This window comes from Myotis nattereri (genome assembly GCF_964212035.1).
Source record: "Myotis nattereri genome assembly, chromosome: 6".
Classification (NCBI taxonomy): domain Eukaryota; kingdom Metazoa; phylum Chordata; class Mammalia; order Chiroptera; family Vespertilionidae; genus Myotis; species Myotis nattereri.
In genome coordinates this window covers 74,680,226-74,695,256 of record NC_138081.1, presented here as the reverse complement: position 1 = coordinate 74,695,256, position 15,031 = coordinate 74,680,226, and the positions used below count along the sequence as shown (strand labels likewise).

Sequence of the window (15,031 nt, the reverse complement as noted above, 5' to 3'; positions counted from 1 at the left end):
AACCTGGTGGAATTAAGTCATGTTTCATTTGTTGTGCCAGTGTAACTCTATGGGGAAATAGCGGGTTGATTAAAATTCTTGGTCTGTTGTTTAATTATTTAGAATGATTGCTTCCAGCAGATGTGTTTCTCTTTGTAGTCCTTTTGGTTTGTTGCTGGCATGTTTTAGTGTCCAGTTACTTATTTTTAATCCTCCCCCGAGGATATGTTTTTATTGCTTTTAGAGAGAGGGGACGGAGAGAGAAAAAGAAACATGTATGTGAGAGAGAAGCATCGATTGGTTGACTTCTTTATATGCCCTGACTGGGGATCGAACAAGCAACCTAGGAATGTGTCCTGACTGGGAATCTAACCCACAAACTTTTTGGTATTTGGGACAATGCTCCAACCAACTGAGGCACCCAGCCAGGGCCAGTTATCTTTTTTTAAGCTTTAAAATATCCAAGTAGCTCTTCATGTATTTTGTTTGTTTCTTCCATGACACCAGGTACTTCTCATTGGTCAAGGCTACTGATGATTAATTTGTATTTCTGTCTTAGAAATGTGTTTATTAAGAACCCATCAGAATATTCATATATACCCCTTACCAGAGACTAAAGAGAAAATTTTAAAAATTACAAATGATTACTGACTTGGGAGAGAAATTGAAAAATTAATAGAATTTTAATTTATATTGATGAAGCAAGTTAATGGTGGTGGTGCAGTCACTTCCTGGGTGAGGGAGAAGAATGAGCAAGTCATAGAAATCTGTATCAATGGTGCTTTCTAGAGTTGTTCATCCCAGGTGTACTGGTAAAAGCTATTTGGGAAAGAGCAAGGCCTGTTCATGGACTAGTGAGAGCCCCATCAGGTAATATTGATGCACCAAAACAGTTGTTTGAGAGTCCTTGTGTTTGCTCTTCCTGGAGCCATGCTAGGAAGGCAAGCTGCTGCTATGCTATCATTGCTGTACAGCGTTTTGTCCTGTTTTGTTTTGTTTTTTAAGCCCATGTGCATTTTCATGGTTGGTTATAGTTTTTGTATGTGTGTGAGGCAGCATTTGAGGGATGGGGGTGTCCATAAGGCTCCTAACACTTGACTGCCAACTTTGCTGGGCTCACATGTCCTTATTTGTGTGTTTGCCAGGGAGAAATGCCTCCTGCCTCTCCAGTTGGCTTTGGAATCCAAGAATGTGAAGCTGGCCCAACATGCCTTGGCAGGAATACAGGTATGGCTAGCACTGAGTGCATTGGGGACGACAGAAATTGACAGGCCGCATTGGCATGGAAAGAGCAAATAGTTAATATTTTAAATACTAGCTGTTTAAAGACCCAGACAGACATTTGATTGAACTAGGTAATAACAAGAGAGGATAACAAGATTTTTAAAAATATTTGTCAACATTTCTTTGTATACAACATTATCTTATTGAGCCTTTGTCCTCACACACTGATTCATGAGGACTCAGCTACACCACACAAAAGTGAATTTTTTTAAATTTATTTTTTGTTAATCCTCTCCAGAGGATATGTTTTTCATTGATTTTTTTTATTTGTTATTTTTTTTCAGAGAAAGTAGAAGGGAGGGGGAGAGGCAGGAAGAGAGGAACACATCAATTGGTTGCCTCCCACACACACCCCGACTGGGGCTGGGGATCGAGCCTGCAACCAAGGTACATGCCCTTGACCGGAATCGAACCTACAATCATTCAGTCTGCAGGTTGACACTGTATCCACTGAGTAAAACCGGGTAGGGCCAAAAGTGAAATATATTATGTAATGTCCAACTTTTAGGAGAGTAAGGGATCCCAAGAGAGACACCCCAGGTTCCATATCAACTCAAATCTTGTATACACTCAATGTCTGTGGTTCTGTGGATGAAAATTGATGGTAAACCTGACACATTTTGTTTTGTTTCCTACTCTACAGTTAGGTTGGCAAATGGGATAATGTGTTTTGTTTTCAGAGTAAGATTGAGAAGAAAAAAAAAATTGGTCTAATAGGAAAAGTTAGATTGTTTGAGAACATTTCCTTCTCTGAGCACTTGTTCATTTGTGTTTTACACATTACATAATAGAGCCATTGCAAGAGTGCAAGAGAGATGGCTATATAAATGCACTGACTTTTTTTTTTAAAAAAAATATATTTTTATTGATTTTTTACAGAGAGGAAGGGAGAGAGATAGAGAGTTAGAAACATCGATGAGAGAGAAACATCGATCAGCTGCCTCCTGCACATCTCCTACTGGGGATGTGCCCGCAACCCAGGTACATGCCCTTGACCGGAATTGAACCTGGGACCTTTCAGTCTGCAGGCCGATGCTCTACCCACTGAGCCAAACCGGTTTTGGCAATGCACTGACTTTTTAAGTGGTTTGGTTTCTAAGTGACAAGCACTGTGAAGTTCAAGCCTGCAGGGGTTTATTCAGCAGGGCCATGGATCAGCAGCATTTGTGGGATGTCTTTTCACATCCGTATGTACAATTTCATTGTTAGCTCTCTAAGTTCAAAGAGGTCCCTAATACCTTTCCTTACTCTCTCCCCCACTGGATTAGATAAAGTATGTTTTATTATATAACAGCATTAGACATTTTTAAACATCATCCATAATGTTATTTAAATCTTTGCTCTTCTCCCAGGTAATTGGGCCAACCAAAAATGAATGGAAGGTTGTTTTAACCTGCCACTGATGTTTTTTTTTTCTCAAGTATTGTATAGATTTTCCATTTAGTTACTATTTTTTTAACCCTCCAACACTCTAAGTTAGGGGACTGTGATTTCAAGGGTTTACTTAATTATGATAACATCAGTGACCTGGTGGGCAAGGAGCTTTCTCTTACCATTCCTTGTTACCTCCGATTAACTTCAGGCAATATTTTTGGGCTTCCCAGTCTTTATCACTGTAGTTAATAAGAGGTTCATACATTAACTTTAACTCTGGGCTGCCCTGCGTGCACTAGATAATAGTGAAAAATCTCTTTTGAGATAATACAGGCAAACATGTCAGAGAGTTCTGGGAAGAAAGTTCACCATCTTTGTTCTGTTCTGATCGGCATTCAGCTAAAAGAGGGAGTCATTGCTCTGGACAATCAGAAGCCAAAAGCTCTTCACAGCAGTGACTCTACACTGAATTGGCCAAGGGCAGATAGAACGGGGATTAATAGAAAGTCCTTAACTGCGTCTCACAGACCCACCGCCCCAGGACAGAATGGGGGAGAACAGCTTACTTTCAGTCCTTGTGAATTAGGGGTTCTCATTCACAAGTGTGAGTCAGCACAGAATATGCCGTGACTTACAGCTAATTTGATCTGAGAATGTGATTAAAGCTATGAGTTACTGTTTGTTTGTTTGCAATAAACACATTTAATTATTTTACATAACTAGAATTCTAGAGATGGGTCGTTTTAGGTTTGGTGCACCAGCTCAGTGGTGCCACCAAAGACCTCATTTCTTTCCCTTATTTTCTGCCATCTTTTTATTTTTTATTTTTAAAAGGCTTTATTATTAGAGCAGTTTTTGATTTACAATAAAATTGTGAGGAAGGTTCAGGGAATTCCATGTACCTCTGTCCCACACATGCATAGCCTTCCCATTGTCAACACCACTCACCAACATGATTCAGGATTCTTTTTTTTTTTTTTTTTAACCAAAGAGGAGCCTACATTGATACACCATATTGACCCACAGTCCACAGTTTACCTTGCGGTGCACTTACCTTTCATGTCAGGCCACTCATGAGGTCCTTCACACTGGAGGCCACATGTCAAGCCCGAGAGCACCTGTGAAACTATGCCATTGACGGTATGGAGGAGAAAAGGCTTAGGTGGACGTCACAGCTGATTTCGGATACTTCACAAGCCTAATCCGTGTGAATCCGGGGAAGGATAAGTGAGCAGAAGCTGTAGGCAGTTGGGTTTGGGGATAGTTCACAGTCGTAAGTGAAAAAGTAAACATCTGAGAAAAGGAACTTGTTGTCTACAGGACTCCTTTCCTGTGACCAAGCTCCATTCAGAAAGAGTGTGTGTGTGCATGACTGTTATGAGGTTTCATTTCCCTTGACACAGGCATGCTCCCCCCCATCACCCAAATAACCTTTGTGCCCACCATGTTAGAATTTCACTTGGTGAAATATATAATGATTTATCTAATAGCAGGAAGAAGACTTTGCCAAAAAACTTCACCAAAGGTTTGATGTGTTGTTTTCTTTGCAATGGCATCTGGAGCAGGAGTTCTTTCCTAATTGCCTCCAGCTTCATGCCTCCTAAGAAGAATTATCCTCCGTACGTACTAAGCTACAACAGAGTAAGGCAGCAGGAAAGAGCCTATCTGTGATCACTGCCTTGTGCCTCTTTACAGAAGCTTCTGTCAGAGGAAAGGTTTGTATCCATGGAAACAGACTCCGATGAGAAGCAGCTGCTTAATCAGATCCTGAACGCCGTGAAAGTGACACCGTCCCTCCACGAAGACCTGCAGGTGGAAGTGATGAAGGTTGGTTTGATGTGGCTACCAGTCTGCGTCATTGGCACAGGAACAAACTCTGACTCCCCCTAGCCCCCCAGCTCTTACTGTTTTCTGGGAAATGCCTCTGCATATTGGTCATGCTAGCTCACCCTTTGCTTGGAATAATATATGGTTATTATCCTTGCTTATGGTCCCCCGGAGTAACCTTGATTATTGAACAGAAAGGACACCTAAGTGAAAAGGTATGATTTCAGTACATCTGTAAGATTTTTGGCCCACTCATGCATGTCAAATGTTAGAAAATGTATTTATCACTTTTTGAGAGCATGTATGTGAGCAGTTCTAGCTTGGGACAGATCCGATCATTTTGGGTATCCTGCCTGCCTGTCTATGTTAAAACAAAGCAGAGTTCTAATGCTGTTTCAACATTCACTAAGGTCTTAGAATAGTCAGTTTTTAGGGGAAGAAGACCATAATTTGGAACCATATCAGAATCACATCTTTTTTCTCCATGCTCAAATTATGTGACCTTAATCTCCCACATTCCAGCTATCATCTCTATTGCTGAGGGGGTGGGGGGGAGTGGCGGTTGACATCTCTCCCTTTTCCCTTCCTTGAAAATCACCATGGTTGGGAGCCCCTTACACTGACTCTGCAGTATGTCATATCCTGGGAGTGAAGAGTGAGTTGGGCAGGAAAGGATAGAAATCTTTCCCAGAAGAGCGCCCTGGTCAGAGCTGGAACCAACAGACTGGCTTTCAATAATGTCTCTGCCCGTTTTCTCCCTAGAGGAATGTTTAAGAATAGCTGGCGGCATAGAATGGTTGATTTCTTCCTGGAAGTGCACTGAGGGATTTTTGTCTTGGATAAGAGATTCACGTCTCTGGGCTTCAGTTTCTCTGCTCAGAAAAGAAAAGCTTGGTTTCAGTCATGGCATTTTCTTAATGCCCTGGGACTCACCCTAACCCTGTGGTGGGTGGTTTAGTGTAGTGATTAATGAAGAGCTCAGACTCCAAAGCCAGCCTATCTAGCTAGGTTTGAATCCTCATTCATTTCCTAGCAGATTCATTTCCTTGGACAGATTCCCTAACCACTCTAGCTTGATCTTCTCATCTGTAAAATGGGGGTAATAGTAGCAACTACCTAATAGGATTGTTGTGAGGATTAAGGAGAGTGATATTTGTGAAGAACTCAGCACAGTATCTGGCATAAAGCAAGTGCTTTCAAAGTGTTAAATATTACCACTACTCTTCCTACTTTTACCTACTGCTACAGCTACCTACTGCTGCTGAGTCAGAATCTTAGTGGTGGGTCTAAGAATAGTCCTGTACACAGTAAACATTGGGAAACTCTGAGCTGGAAGGCCTTGAGAAGCTTATTTGTCTTTAACTCCCTTTGCTTCGGGAATATACAGGTTTTTCCTGTCCGATGGCATATGTTTGTCAGTTGTGCAATCATAGGAACCGAAGCATAACCACCTCTAGATTTGTTTTATTTCTCTACTACCCCCTTGGCCACTATTGGGGGGGAGAAGCAAGGCCAGCTGCCGTGTTAATTGCTTTTACTACTTCCAAGTCTAGTCTGCTGAATCCTTCATCTACTATTAAGTCTCAAAGTACTGGAGGCTGAGCTCTGGTGTCATACTGATAGACACGCCTCACAGATTTCATATTATCTGGAAAATCTCCCAGGCATATAACTTTTTGTAGAGGACAGACATATGTATTAAAAGTTAAAATGAGAAAGTACCTGTTTTTGTAGGAGCTGTGGAGAAGCAGGATGCTTCATGGTCATGTCCACAGTAACACCTGTTTTGAAAAACTGTACTTGCTTTAAAAAATAACAGTTCAGCAGTGCCTTCTGCCAGCTTTGCTGAGCACAGGAGTTGACACATGTTAACTCTCCTGGAAATCCTGGAAAGCCATCTTAATGGACTTTTTAATGACATCACAATAGACCGTGGTACTTGTAATTAATGTCTGGAAAGAAATCAGACATTGTCAGAAAAGAAAAACAACAATCTGGGCTGCCATTCTTCACAAGTAGATTTCCAAAATGCCTAGAAAGATAAGGGCTTTTGTTGCATGCTGTTATTTTTAACTAGTTCAACATTAGAATTGGAAAAATGTATTTTTTATTTAACTCTAGCTGGTACACAATACTATGTTAGTTATCTTAGTTTCAGGTGTACAACATAGTGATTAGACATTTTTATACCCTGCAAGGTGATCTCCCCACTAATCCTAGTACTCATCTGTCACTGTGCAATCTAATCACCATATTATTGACTATAGTCCCTTTCACCTTTTTCACCCATTTCCCCACTCCCTATGGCAACCATCAGTTAGGTCTATGTTTCTATGAGTCTGTTTCTATTTTGTTTTATTTTTTGTTTATTTTGATTCCATATATAAGTAAAATTATACAGTATTTGTCTTTGTCTGATTTATTTCACTTGGCATAATACACTCTGGGTCCATCCATGTTGTTGCAAATGGCAAGATTTCATTCTCTTTTTCTGGCTGTGTAATAGTCTATTGTGTGTGTATATACCACATCTTGATCCATTTGTCTATCAGTGGACACCTAGGTTGCTTCCATATCTTGGCTGTTGTAAATAATGCTGCAGTGAACACAGGAGTGCATAGATCTTTTCAAAATAGTGTTTTCATTATCTTTGGATAAATACTCAAAAGTGGAATTGCTGGGCCAGATAGTAGATCTGTTGGGACGTTCCCCCCCTTCTTTCTGATGGATAACCTTTAATGAGGTTATTACTGATACAACTGGCTGAGTCTTCAAAGACTGCAGGGAATTACGGCTGGCCTTCTGCCTCTGTAAGCGTGTCAGAGATGAGAGAATGCAATCTGGGAAGGGCAGGCCAGCTTTGTAGATAAGGCAATATATGATATGGAATACTGAGAAAGCATTTGATGAATGTTTTGTTATTGGACATCTTATTTTACGTGCATCTTTGGATAATATAAATGAATATTGGTGGAAGGCTTTACAATTTTCAAAGGAGAAATGACAGGAGCTGATTATTTAGCGTTTATTATGCATCAGAAACTCTGCTAAGTACTTGACATTCATACTCAGATCACACACCTAGTTAAATGATGGAGCCAGTACTTGAACTGTAATTCAGCCTGAGGTCAAGCCTGTGTTCTTAAAGAGTGGGTTACATTGCCTTCTTACTCTATCTGCAAGACATTTTAAAGTTGATTGAATAGAAAAGTTATGTCACAGACTAACAAGGGGCAAAGCTAGAGTGACTTGAAGTCCCGTGTGTTTTCTGTACCCTCCCATGACATTATAACATTGTATTTACTTACTAGTTCAATTAGCTAGATTCAAGTATGAAGAAAGGATCATAGTAATTTTCCCACCAAAGTAGATGATGGTTCTGTTTGAGTGTGAGTGTGTGTGTGCGTGTGCGCAGAGGAGGGGAGAGAAGAGGGGAGGGGAGGGGAGGAGAAATTGAGATTATAAGTTAGGGGAAGGGAAAGAAAATGTCATTTACCATTGACATGTTTTCATATTTTGTACCAAAGCCAACCAGATGTCTACAGAAAATATAAAGGTGAATGATTCATGGGGGAAAAGCTTACTATCTGTAGAACTGGTAGACCTAAGCTTTAGGTTGTCCATGTAGAACTCTGGTCTTACAGTGGAGAGGACAGAGTACTTTTAAATTATGTACCAGCTTTGCAGTCCATGCCTTGGTCTGGGAGTAAGAAAGAGGCCAATGGAGGAACATTTCTGCATGCCTTCTCAATAATATTTTAATGGCAGAGTCTCATATTTTGGCCTTTTAACTCTGGGCATTTGGTCTTCTAGAGCAGCCGTGGGCAAACTACGGCCCGTGGGCCGGATCCGGCCCATTTGAAATGAATAAAACTAAAAAAAAAAAAAAAAAAAGACCATACCCTTTTATGTAATGATGTTTACTTTGAATTTATATTAGTTCACACAAACACTCCATCCATGCTTTTGTTCCGGCCCTCCGGTCCAGTTTAAGAACCCATTGTGGCCCTCGAGTCAAAAAGTTTGCCCACCCCTGTTCTAGAGTGTCTTAGGGGAGGAATGATCATTAGCCAAGTTTGAGGGTGAAAAATGACTAAATTGTCTTGCCTTCTCATAACAAGGAGAAATCCATTCTTAGTCTAAAGCTAAGTCTATTGAGACACATTAAAGATTTGCAGCGATCTCTAGTATTAAAGAACAATCCAGTGTTTGATGAAAAATGTTTAATTTCAATGTGCAATTGTTAGAGGTTGATCTGTCATGATTACAAACACATTTCTTTGGTTATTGCAGAAGCATCGAAAATAGGTGGTTTTGCTAAGAAAGTGGTTCCCCAACAGCCCTCCCTCTTCCTGCTCCGAAAATTGAAGATAGTGTTTTCTACTTTGTATACACATTGATAAAATTCGTACTATTTCCCCCCCAAGCTTCTCTACCCCTTAGTGTGACTGCATTAGACAGATAATAAAAATATATGGAAAGGAAGAAAATATTGAAAACTTAGAAATGTGGTTTTCCTTTAAGTAATTTATGCATTACTTTTTGAGATAAAGGTATTTTCACATTATCTATTCTTTTTTTTTTTATGCACCACCATTTCCAAGTGCCATACCAGTTGAATATATTTGAGAATAATTCTAAGTGTTTTAAAACTTTATACCCATGGTGTTTGTTAAGCAAGCAGAGATGCAGAGGCTCCTATATTTACTGGGAATGTGTTAGAGTTCCTAGTAGAGTGGGGAAGATCCTCCAATTTTTTCATTCCTATTGTCAATAAATATTGCTTCCTCTGTGCTAGGCGGGGATGATCCCATGGCAATGAAAATGAAACTGAAATGAAATAAAAACAGTCGTTGTCTGAAGGCCAGTGATAAAGAAATCAATGAAATGCATAAATACATATAAACTGTGATAAATACAATGAATGAACAATCTAGGAAAACTAAGAGTGTATTTATTTATTTATTTATTATTATTATTATTTTTTAAAATATATTTTATTGATTTTTTACAGAGAGGAAGGGAGAGAGATAGAGAGTTAGAAACATCCATGAGAGAGAAACATCGATCAGCTGCCTCCTGCACATCTCCCACTGGGGATGTGCCCGCAACCCAGGTACATGCCCTTGACCGGAATCGAACCTGGGACCCCTCAGTCCGCAAGCCGACGCTCTATCCACTGAGCCAAACCGGTTTCAGCAAGAGTGTGTTTATAGTAAGGTCTGAGGGTGGGCAGATGAGAAGAACATAGAAGTCTCTTAAGAGGTAATATTTAAAGCAAATAGATCTAGTATTAGAAAGAATCAAGCAAGAAGATTGGGATTGGAGAAAGTGAAGAAAGAATTACTGTATTAGTTAGGATTTATTTCCTCGGAAACAAGGCAGAAGTTTATTTTTCTCTTGCATAAACTTGGTTTAGTATTGGCTGAACCACATTAACAGAGATGTTTGTTTCTTGGATTTTGTTTCCCCACCTCATTGTCCATGATGGCCCCCCATCGTCAGTCATCATGTCCACATTCTAGCCAACTGGCAGAAGGAAGGATAGGCAGGACACTTCTGCTCACATCCCATTGGCCAGACTTGGTCACATGACAACACTCGGTTGTAAGGAAGGCTGGGAAGTGTAGTCTTTATTTTGGGCAGCATGTGCCCAGAGTTCTAAACTTCAAAAAGAAGAGTCTCTCTCTTGCTGAGAGAGAACTGGCAGTCTGCCACAATCACTTATCACATGAGAATCGCAGTCTGGTTTATTTTTCCCCAGCAAGAGGCAGCTGACACATCTCCTCTGCCATCTCCTGCCCTTTTTTTTTTTACTGCACTTTCCTCAGCAGAAAAGAATTATAATTCATTCAGAGAGGTGTGAGGTTAGCTGAAACCTAGTGGACTACAGTGGCCTATTCAGGGGGAACGTCACGATATAATCTCTCTGACTAGTTCGTCCTAAACTCTCGATTCAGGCATGACTACAGAATCTCACTAGGTACTAAGTGAAAACTAATTACATATGTCAGTATTGTTTGCGTCCCTTTGGTGCCTGGCAGAGCATCTGGCATGTGGCTTACTAGTTGCTTGTTACTTCAGTTATTGACTAATGGAGAGGAGAAGGAAACACATGTGATAGTTTTCAGTGGCCACCAGGATAAAAGGAAGCAAAAAACTCAAGTTGTGATTATAGATAAATATCTGTTTGAGTTCAGAACTGAGAAAGAACAACATGGATTTGGACTTTAGAACTGAAGTAACCTCACACATCATCAGATCCTTCTTTTTATAGGAAAATTGAAGTTGGAATGGTTCAGTTACTTGGTGGGGCTTACACAGTTGTTGGTAGCAGAATTGCTTTTTCAACCATTTAAATATTTCTGGAGAGGCTTTGTGGCAACCCTAGGAGTTGATCTGGTCTTTGGATGTGTGGTATTGGATAGGTGAAGAAGAAAACTTTCTAGACTTGTGTTTGAGTTAACTGCAAGGTCAGTGTGAGTAATATGGCTTCTGAAAAATAATGAAATGTAATGAGAAAGAAGAAATGTCCTACAGTTTAGATAGGAATTAACTGAGACACCTTTTCGTGGACAAGTGTGTCTGTAAGAGTAGCAGAATGGTATGATGTAATTGTCCTAACAATCATTACACTCTCATTTTAGACTTTCTTGTTACTTTTTCTGCTTTTCAAAATATTTGGTAGCAGAGGGTAAAAACAGAGCTTCTGGAGCTAGAATGCTTGGTGAACATAGGAAAGTTTTTTAATTTATCTGTGCCTTAATGTTCTAAGCTGTAGAATGTAAATGATAATGATGTATACCTCCTAGAGAAAGACAGGTGGTGTCTCAGTATTCAGGGCGTGTCACTGAATTTTTTGCCTCAGTTTCTGCTGAATTTGACCAAGTAGAAAAAGAACCAGAATGTTTTTAAAGAAGGAATTATGGGATTGCTTTCCATTTGAGGAAGTTTCCAGCCAGTATATGTGAGGGACCAGAAGGAGATATGCATTAAGTAGCAAAGCTAAGGTATCAGCCAGAACTAGAGCTGGGGTCTGAAGTGCACCTGGCACTGAGGATTTCAAGGGTCTGCTCTCTCCTTGTTCCAGGAAAGACAGGGCCTTCTGTGGGCTGGACTCCGATTCTTAGATACCCTTTTGAGCTCTGGTAGATTATTTTGTTTGGTTTGACTTGCAAATATCATTTGGTATTTGGAAAAATGAAACTACAATCACCTCAAGAAGCACTCATATATAAATAAAAATTATTTTAATAGTTTAAGAAAGAGGAAAAGAAGAATTCCTTGCTCATTCAGTGTGCCCCCATGCCCTCGATGTGCCTTTGGGTAGGTTGTCTCCCCCAAATCAACTTGCTTCTTGACTATTTCCCCAAGTTTAATTTGTTAATTATATGTTACAACATATTAAATTAAGACTTTCATGAAAAGATAAAAACAGCATTACAACTGGTGTGCTGTGTTGGACCCTGATAAACTTTCCCAGAATACAGTATATTTTTCCAATCATAATGCTCATAGCAACTTATTATAACTCCTTATCTTATGACTGTCTTCAAAACCAGATGTTAGCCCTGCAAGATAGGGGATCAGGGTGTCTTTTTTGTTCACTCTATGCCCAACATCTCATGCTAGATCTGCCCCCTGGTAACACCTCAATAAATATTTGTTGCATAAATGAAGGAGAGCCCGAGGAATGCAGCACACAAGTAGATATAAAGTAGACATGCAGTGGCCGTCTCTGGAAAATGGTCCTTTAGCAGAAACAAGGTCTTTGAAACATAAATCTTTGGCAGGTTACCATTTACTATGTTAAGTGCCAAAGACAGGTTCAGAGCAGAACAGATGTCAGGCAGGGAGAATGTTCCCTAAGTCTCATGGGAGATACCCTCTGGGGAGCAGAGGTGGTTTTCTCACTCTCCAGAGTGAGGTCCTGCCAGATGGCTTTACGTCTGAAAGGAGGCTTACTAAATTCCGGTTGCCCTCACCAGGTCACCTGACACTTCAGTACGTGATTGCAAAAATTGCCTTTAGCCATTTATACCACCTGGATGTGACATTCAGATTCCCAGGACAGTTTTCTTCTATAGAGCTGGGCTGTCTTATCACATTGTCTACACATTTTCCCATAATGGTTAAGCACCTAGGTGCGCAATCTCACTGACCACTGACACTCTCGGAGGTTGATTCTCCTGTGGACAGTGCATAGGAGGGATTGAGCCTGGGCCAGGACTCACCATGCCTCCCAGGGCCAGGCAAGGTGCTGTAAACAGGTGGCATCAGAAAGTCAGACCTTACCACTAGGAAGCTTATGAATCTGATGGGGGTGAAGAGGACACACAGATTTAAGTTATATCTAAACGGCTCCAGATAAATTCTGTAGAAAAAAGCCTTTTAGATTTTCTGCCAGTTCTGTGATTGTCACGTCTGTTGCGGTATTGCCTGTATTAAGCATTTTGAACAAGGGATATCACTGTTCTTCAAAATATGTTACTTTATTAATATCTAATATGAAGCTTTGGGAATGGAGGAAGCAGGAGAGATTTTAGCAGACTGATCAGACATGAGGGAGTATGTGGGGAGAACAGTGTAGGGTGATACCCAGGTTTTAAATACGGAGATGTTTGCCTTCTACGTTGGGAATTCCCTGCATCCCTAGCCAAATGCACCCCAGTCAGTCCATATCCATAGGAATGACTGCAATCTGTCTTTAACTTCACTGACATCTTATTAAGTGTCTGCTTTATCACTTCGATTTTCCATTTGTCTTAGTACAATTAGTTTGGCCTGACCAACCCTAAAATAATACATGCAGAACATTTAACATAGGGCATTTAAATTGAAGTACAATAAGGTTCCAACCTACTTTCTAGCATCATCTCTAGCCTCTACCTTCATACTTCCATGCCCGTACTCATGGCATTTCCTCTGCTTGGTACACATCTCTCTCCCTTTTCTCTCCTGCATCAGTGCTTTGCTCATATGTCATCTCATCTGCAAAGTCTCTCTTCTCCAGTTATGATGTCTTCTAACCTTCAGAGTTAATATATACAGTAGTCCCCACCACCACGTGTATGTGGGAGATATGTGTCAGGTGGATGCCTGAAACCTTGGATAGTACCGAGCCCTCTATCTGCTATGTTTCTTTCCTATACATGAACACCTTTTCACTTAAATGAAGCATTTTACGGCCTCTCTTCAGCATCTCTGAATTGCCAGATCCTTTCACTTGTGCTAGTTCTTAAAATAGATCAGCTTTACTTTCTCCTTTCCAGGCTATTTTTTTTTTAATCCGGGGTTTCTGTACACATTTTAAATTGCAGAGTTGATTGGGAATTTTGTAGTCTTTATAATGATTTTTCCCCTTTTCATGGAAGACTGAGCCTTTCTTTATTTAAACTCTCACCCAAGGATATTTTATCATTGATTTTTAGAGAGAGAGGAAGGGAGAGTAGGAGGGATGGAGAGAGAGAGGGAGAGAGAGAGAGAGAGAGAGAGGGAGGGAGGGAGAGAGAGAGAGAGAGAGAGAGAGAGAGAGAGAGAGAGAGAGACATCAATATGAGAGAGACACATTGACTGGTTGTGTCCCGCACACATGCTTTCAGACCAGGGCCAGGGATTAACCTGCAACCCAGGTATGTGCCCTTGACTGGAATTGAATCCATGACCTTTGGTGCACAGGCCAATGCTGTAACCACTGACTCACACCAGCCAGGGCTTAAGCCTTTTTTTCCTATCCTCTTAGATCATTTATAGAGGCCGTGCCATCCAGCTAGATTGCAGGACGCTGCCCATCTATCACTCAAGTTCCTGCTGTTCAGTGATAATGTAGTCAGTATGCTTTCGTGACCCCGTGAGGGCTGTATTTTTAATGGAGTCGCCCTCGATATTTAGATGTTCCTGTTTTTCTCGAGGCCAACATGCTCAGAATGTGAATTTAAAAATTTTGCCCTCTCACGATGCAGTGGAAGTCAGACACTTTAAATTAATTTGCTGTGGCTCTGAGTTTCCTTTCACTCACTCCGTGTTTTAATTTGGTGAATTAATGCTTGCTAGGCACTGGGCATAGCAACTGTTTCTCCACTTAGCACTTTTTGGGTGAGTCAGTTCTGTCTGCCTCATCATCCTTGCTAGACACGGGTGTCCTTTATATCTCTTGTGAGCCACGGGGGACCAAGGGACTGTCAGAGCTGTAATTAAAACCTGCTGTGCTGCCAACACAACAGACTGTGTGCGAGTTTAAGGAGTTGGCTTCCTTACTGTGCTTCACTTTCCCTTCATTATTGTCTGTTGTGCTTAGCTTTTGCGTATGGCTCAGTGAGTCTTTTGGTATTGGTGGCTAGGCATCAGGTGGGGAAAGCCTTTCTTCAAAGATATTTTGAATAAAACCAGCAATGGGTGGGTACAGGGAGCCTGTCTGCTGCAGACTCCCGCTGCAAGGCCTCCTGTGCCTTCCCTGGCTTCCCTGGGGCAGAGGGAGTCGAGCCTCCCCTGTTCCCGTGAGAGACTCGTGATTACCAAATCCTGCCACCAGCACCCTTCGTGAAGACTCTCAAAGGCACCGCTCCCA

General features: G+C 40.9%; 1 protein-coding gene across 1 annotated transcript in view; it reads left to right on the top strand.

Annotated features, from left to right (window-relative positions):
• The window catches only part of ARFGEF3 (ARFGEF family member 3), a 126,818-nt gene that overhangs the window by 32,925 nt on the left and 78,862 nt on the right, over window positions 1-15,031 (top strand). The window contains exons 3-4 of the mRNA XM_081094574.1: window positions 1,125-1,206; window positions 4,333-4,464. Of these exons, the coding sequence (XP_080950700.1) occupies window positions 1,125-1,206; window positions 4,333-4,464 (214 nt within the window). The remainder of the gene's footprint in view (window positions 1-1,124; window positions 1,207-4,332; window positions 4,465-15,031) is intronic.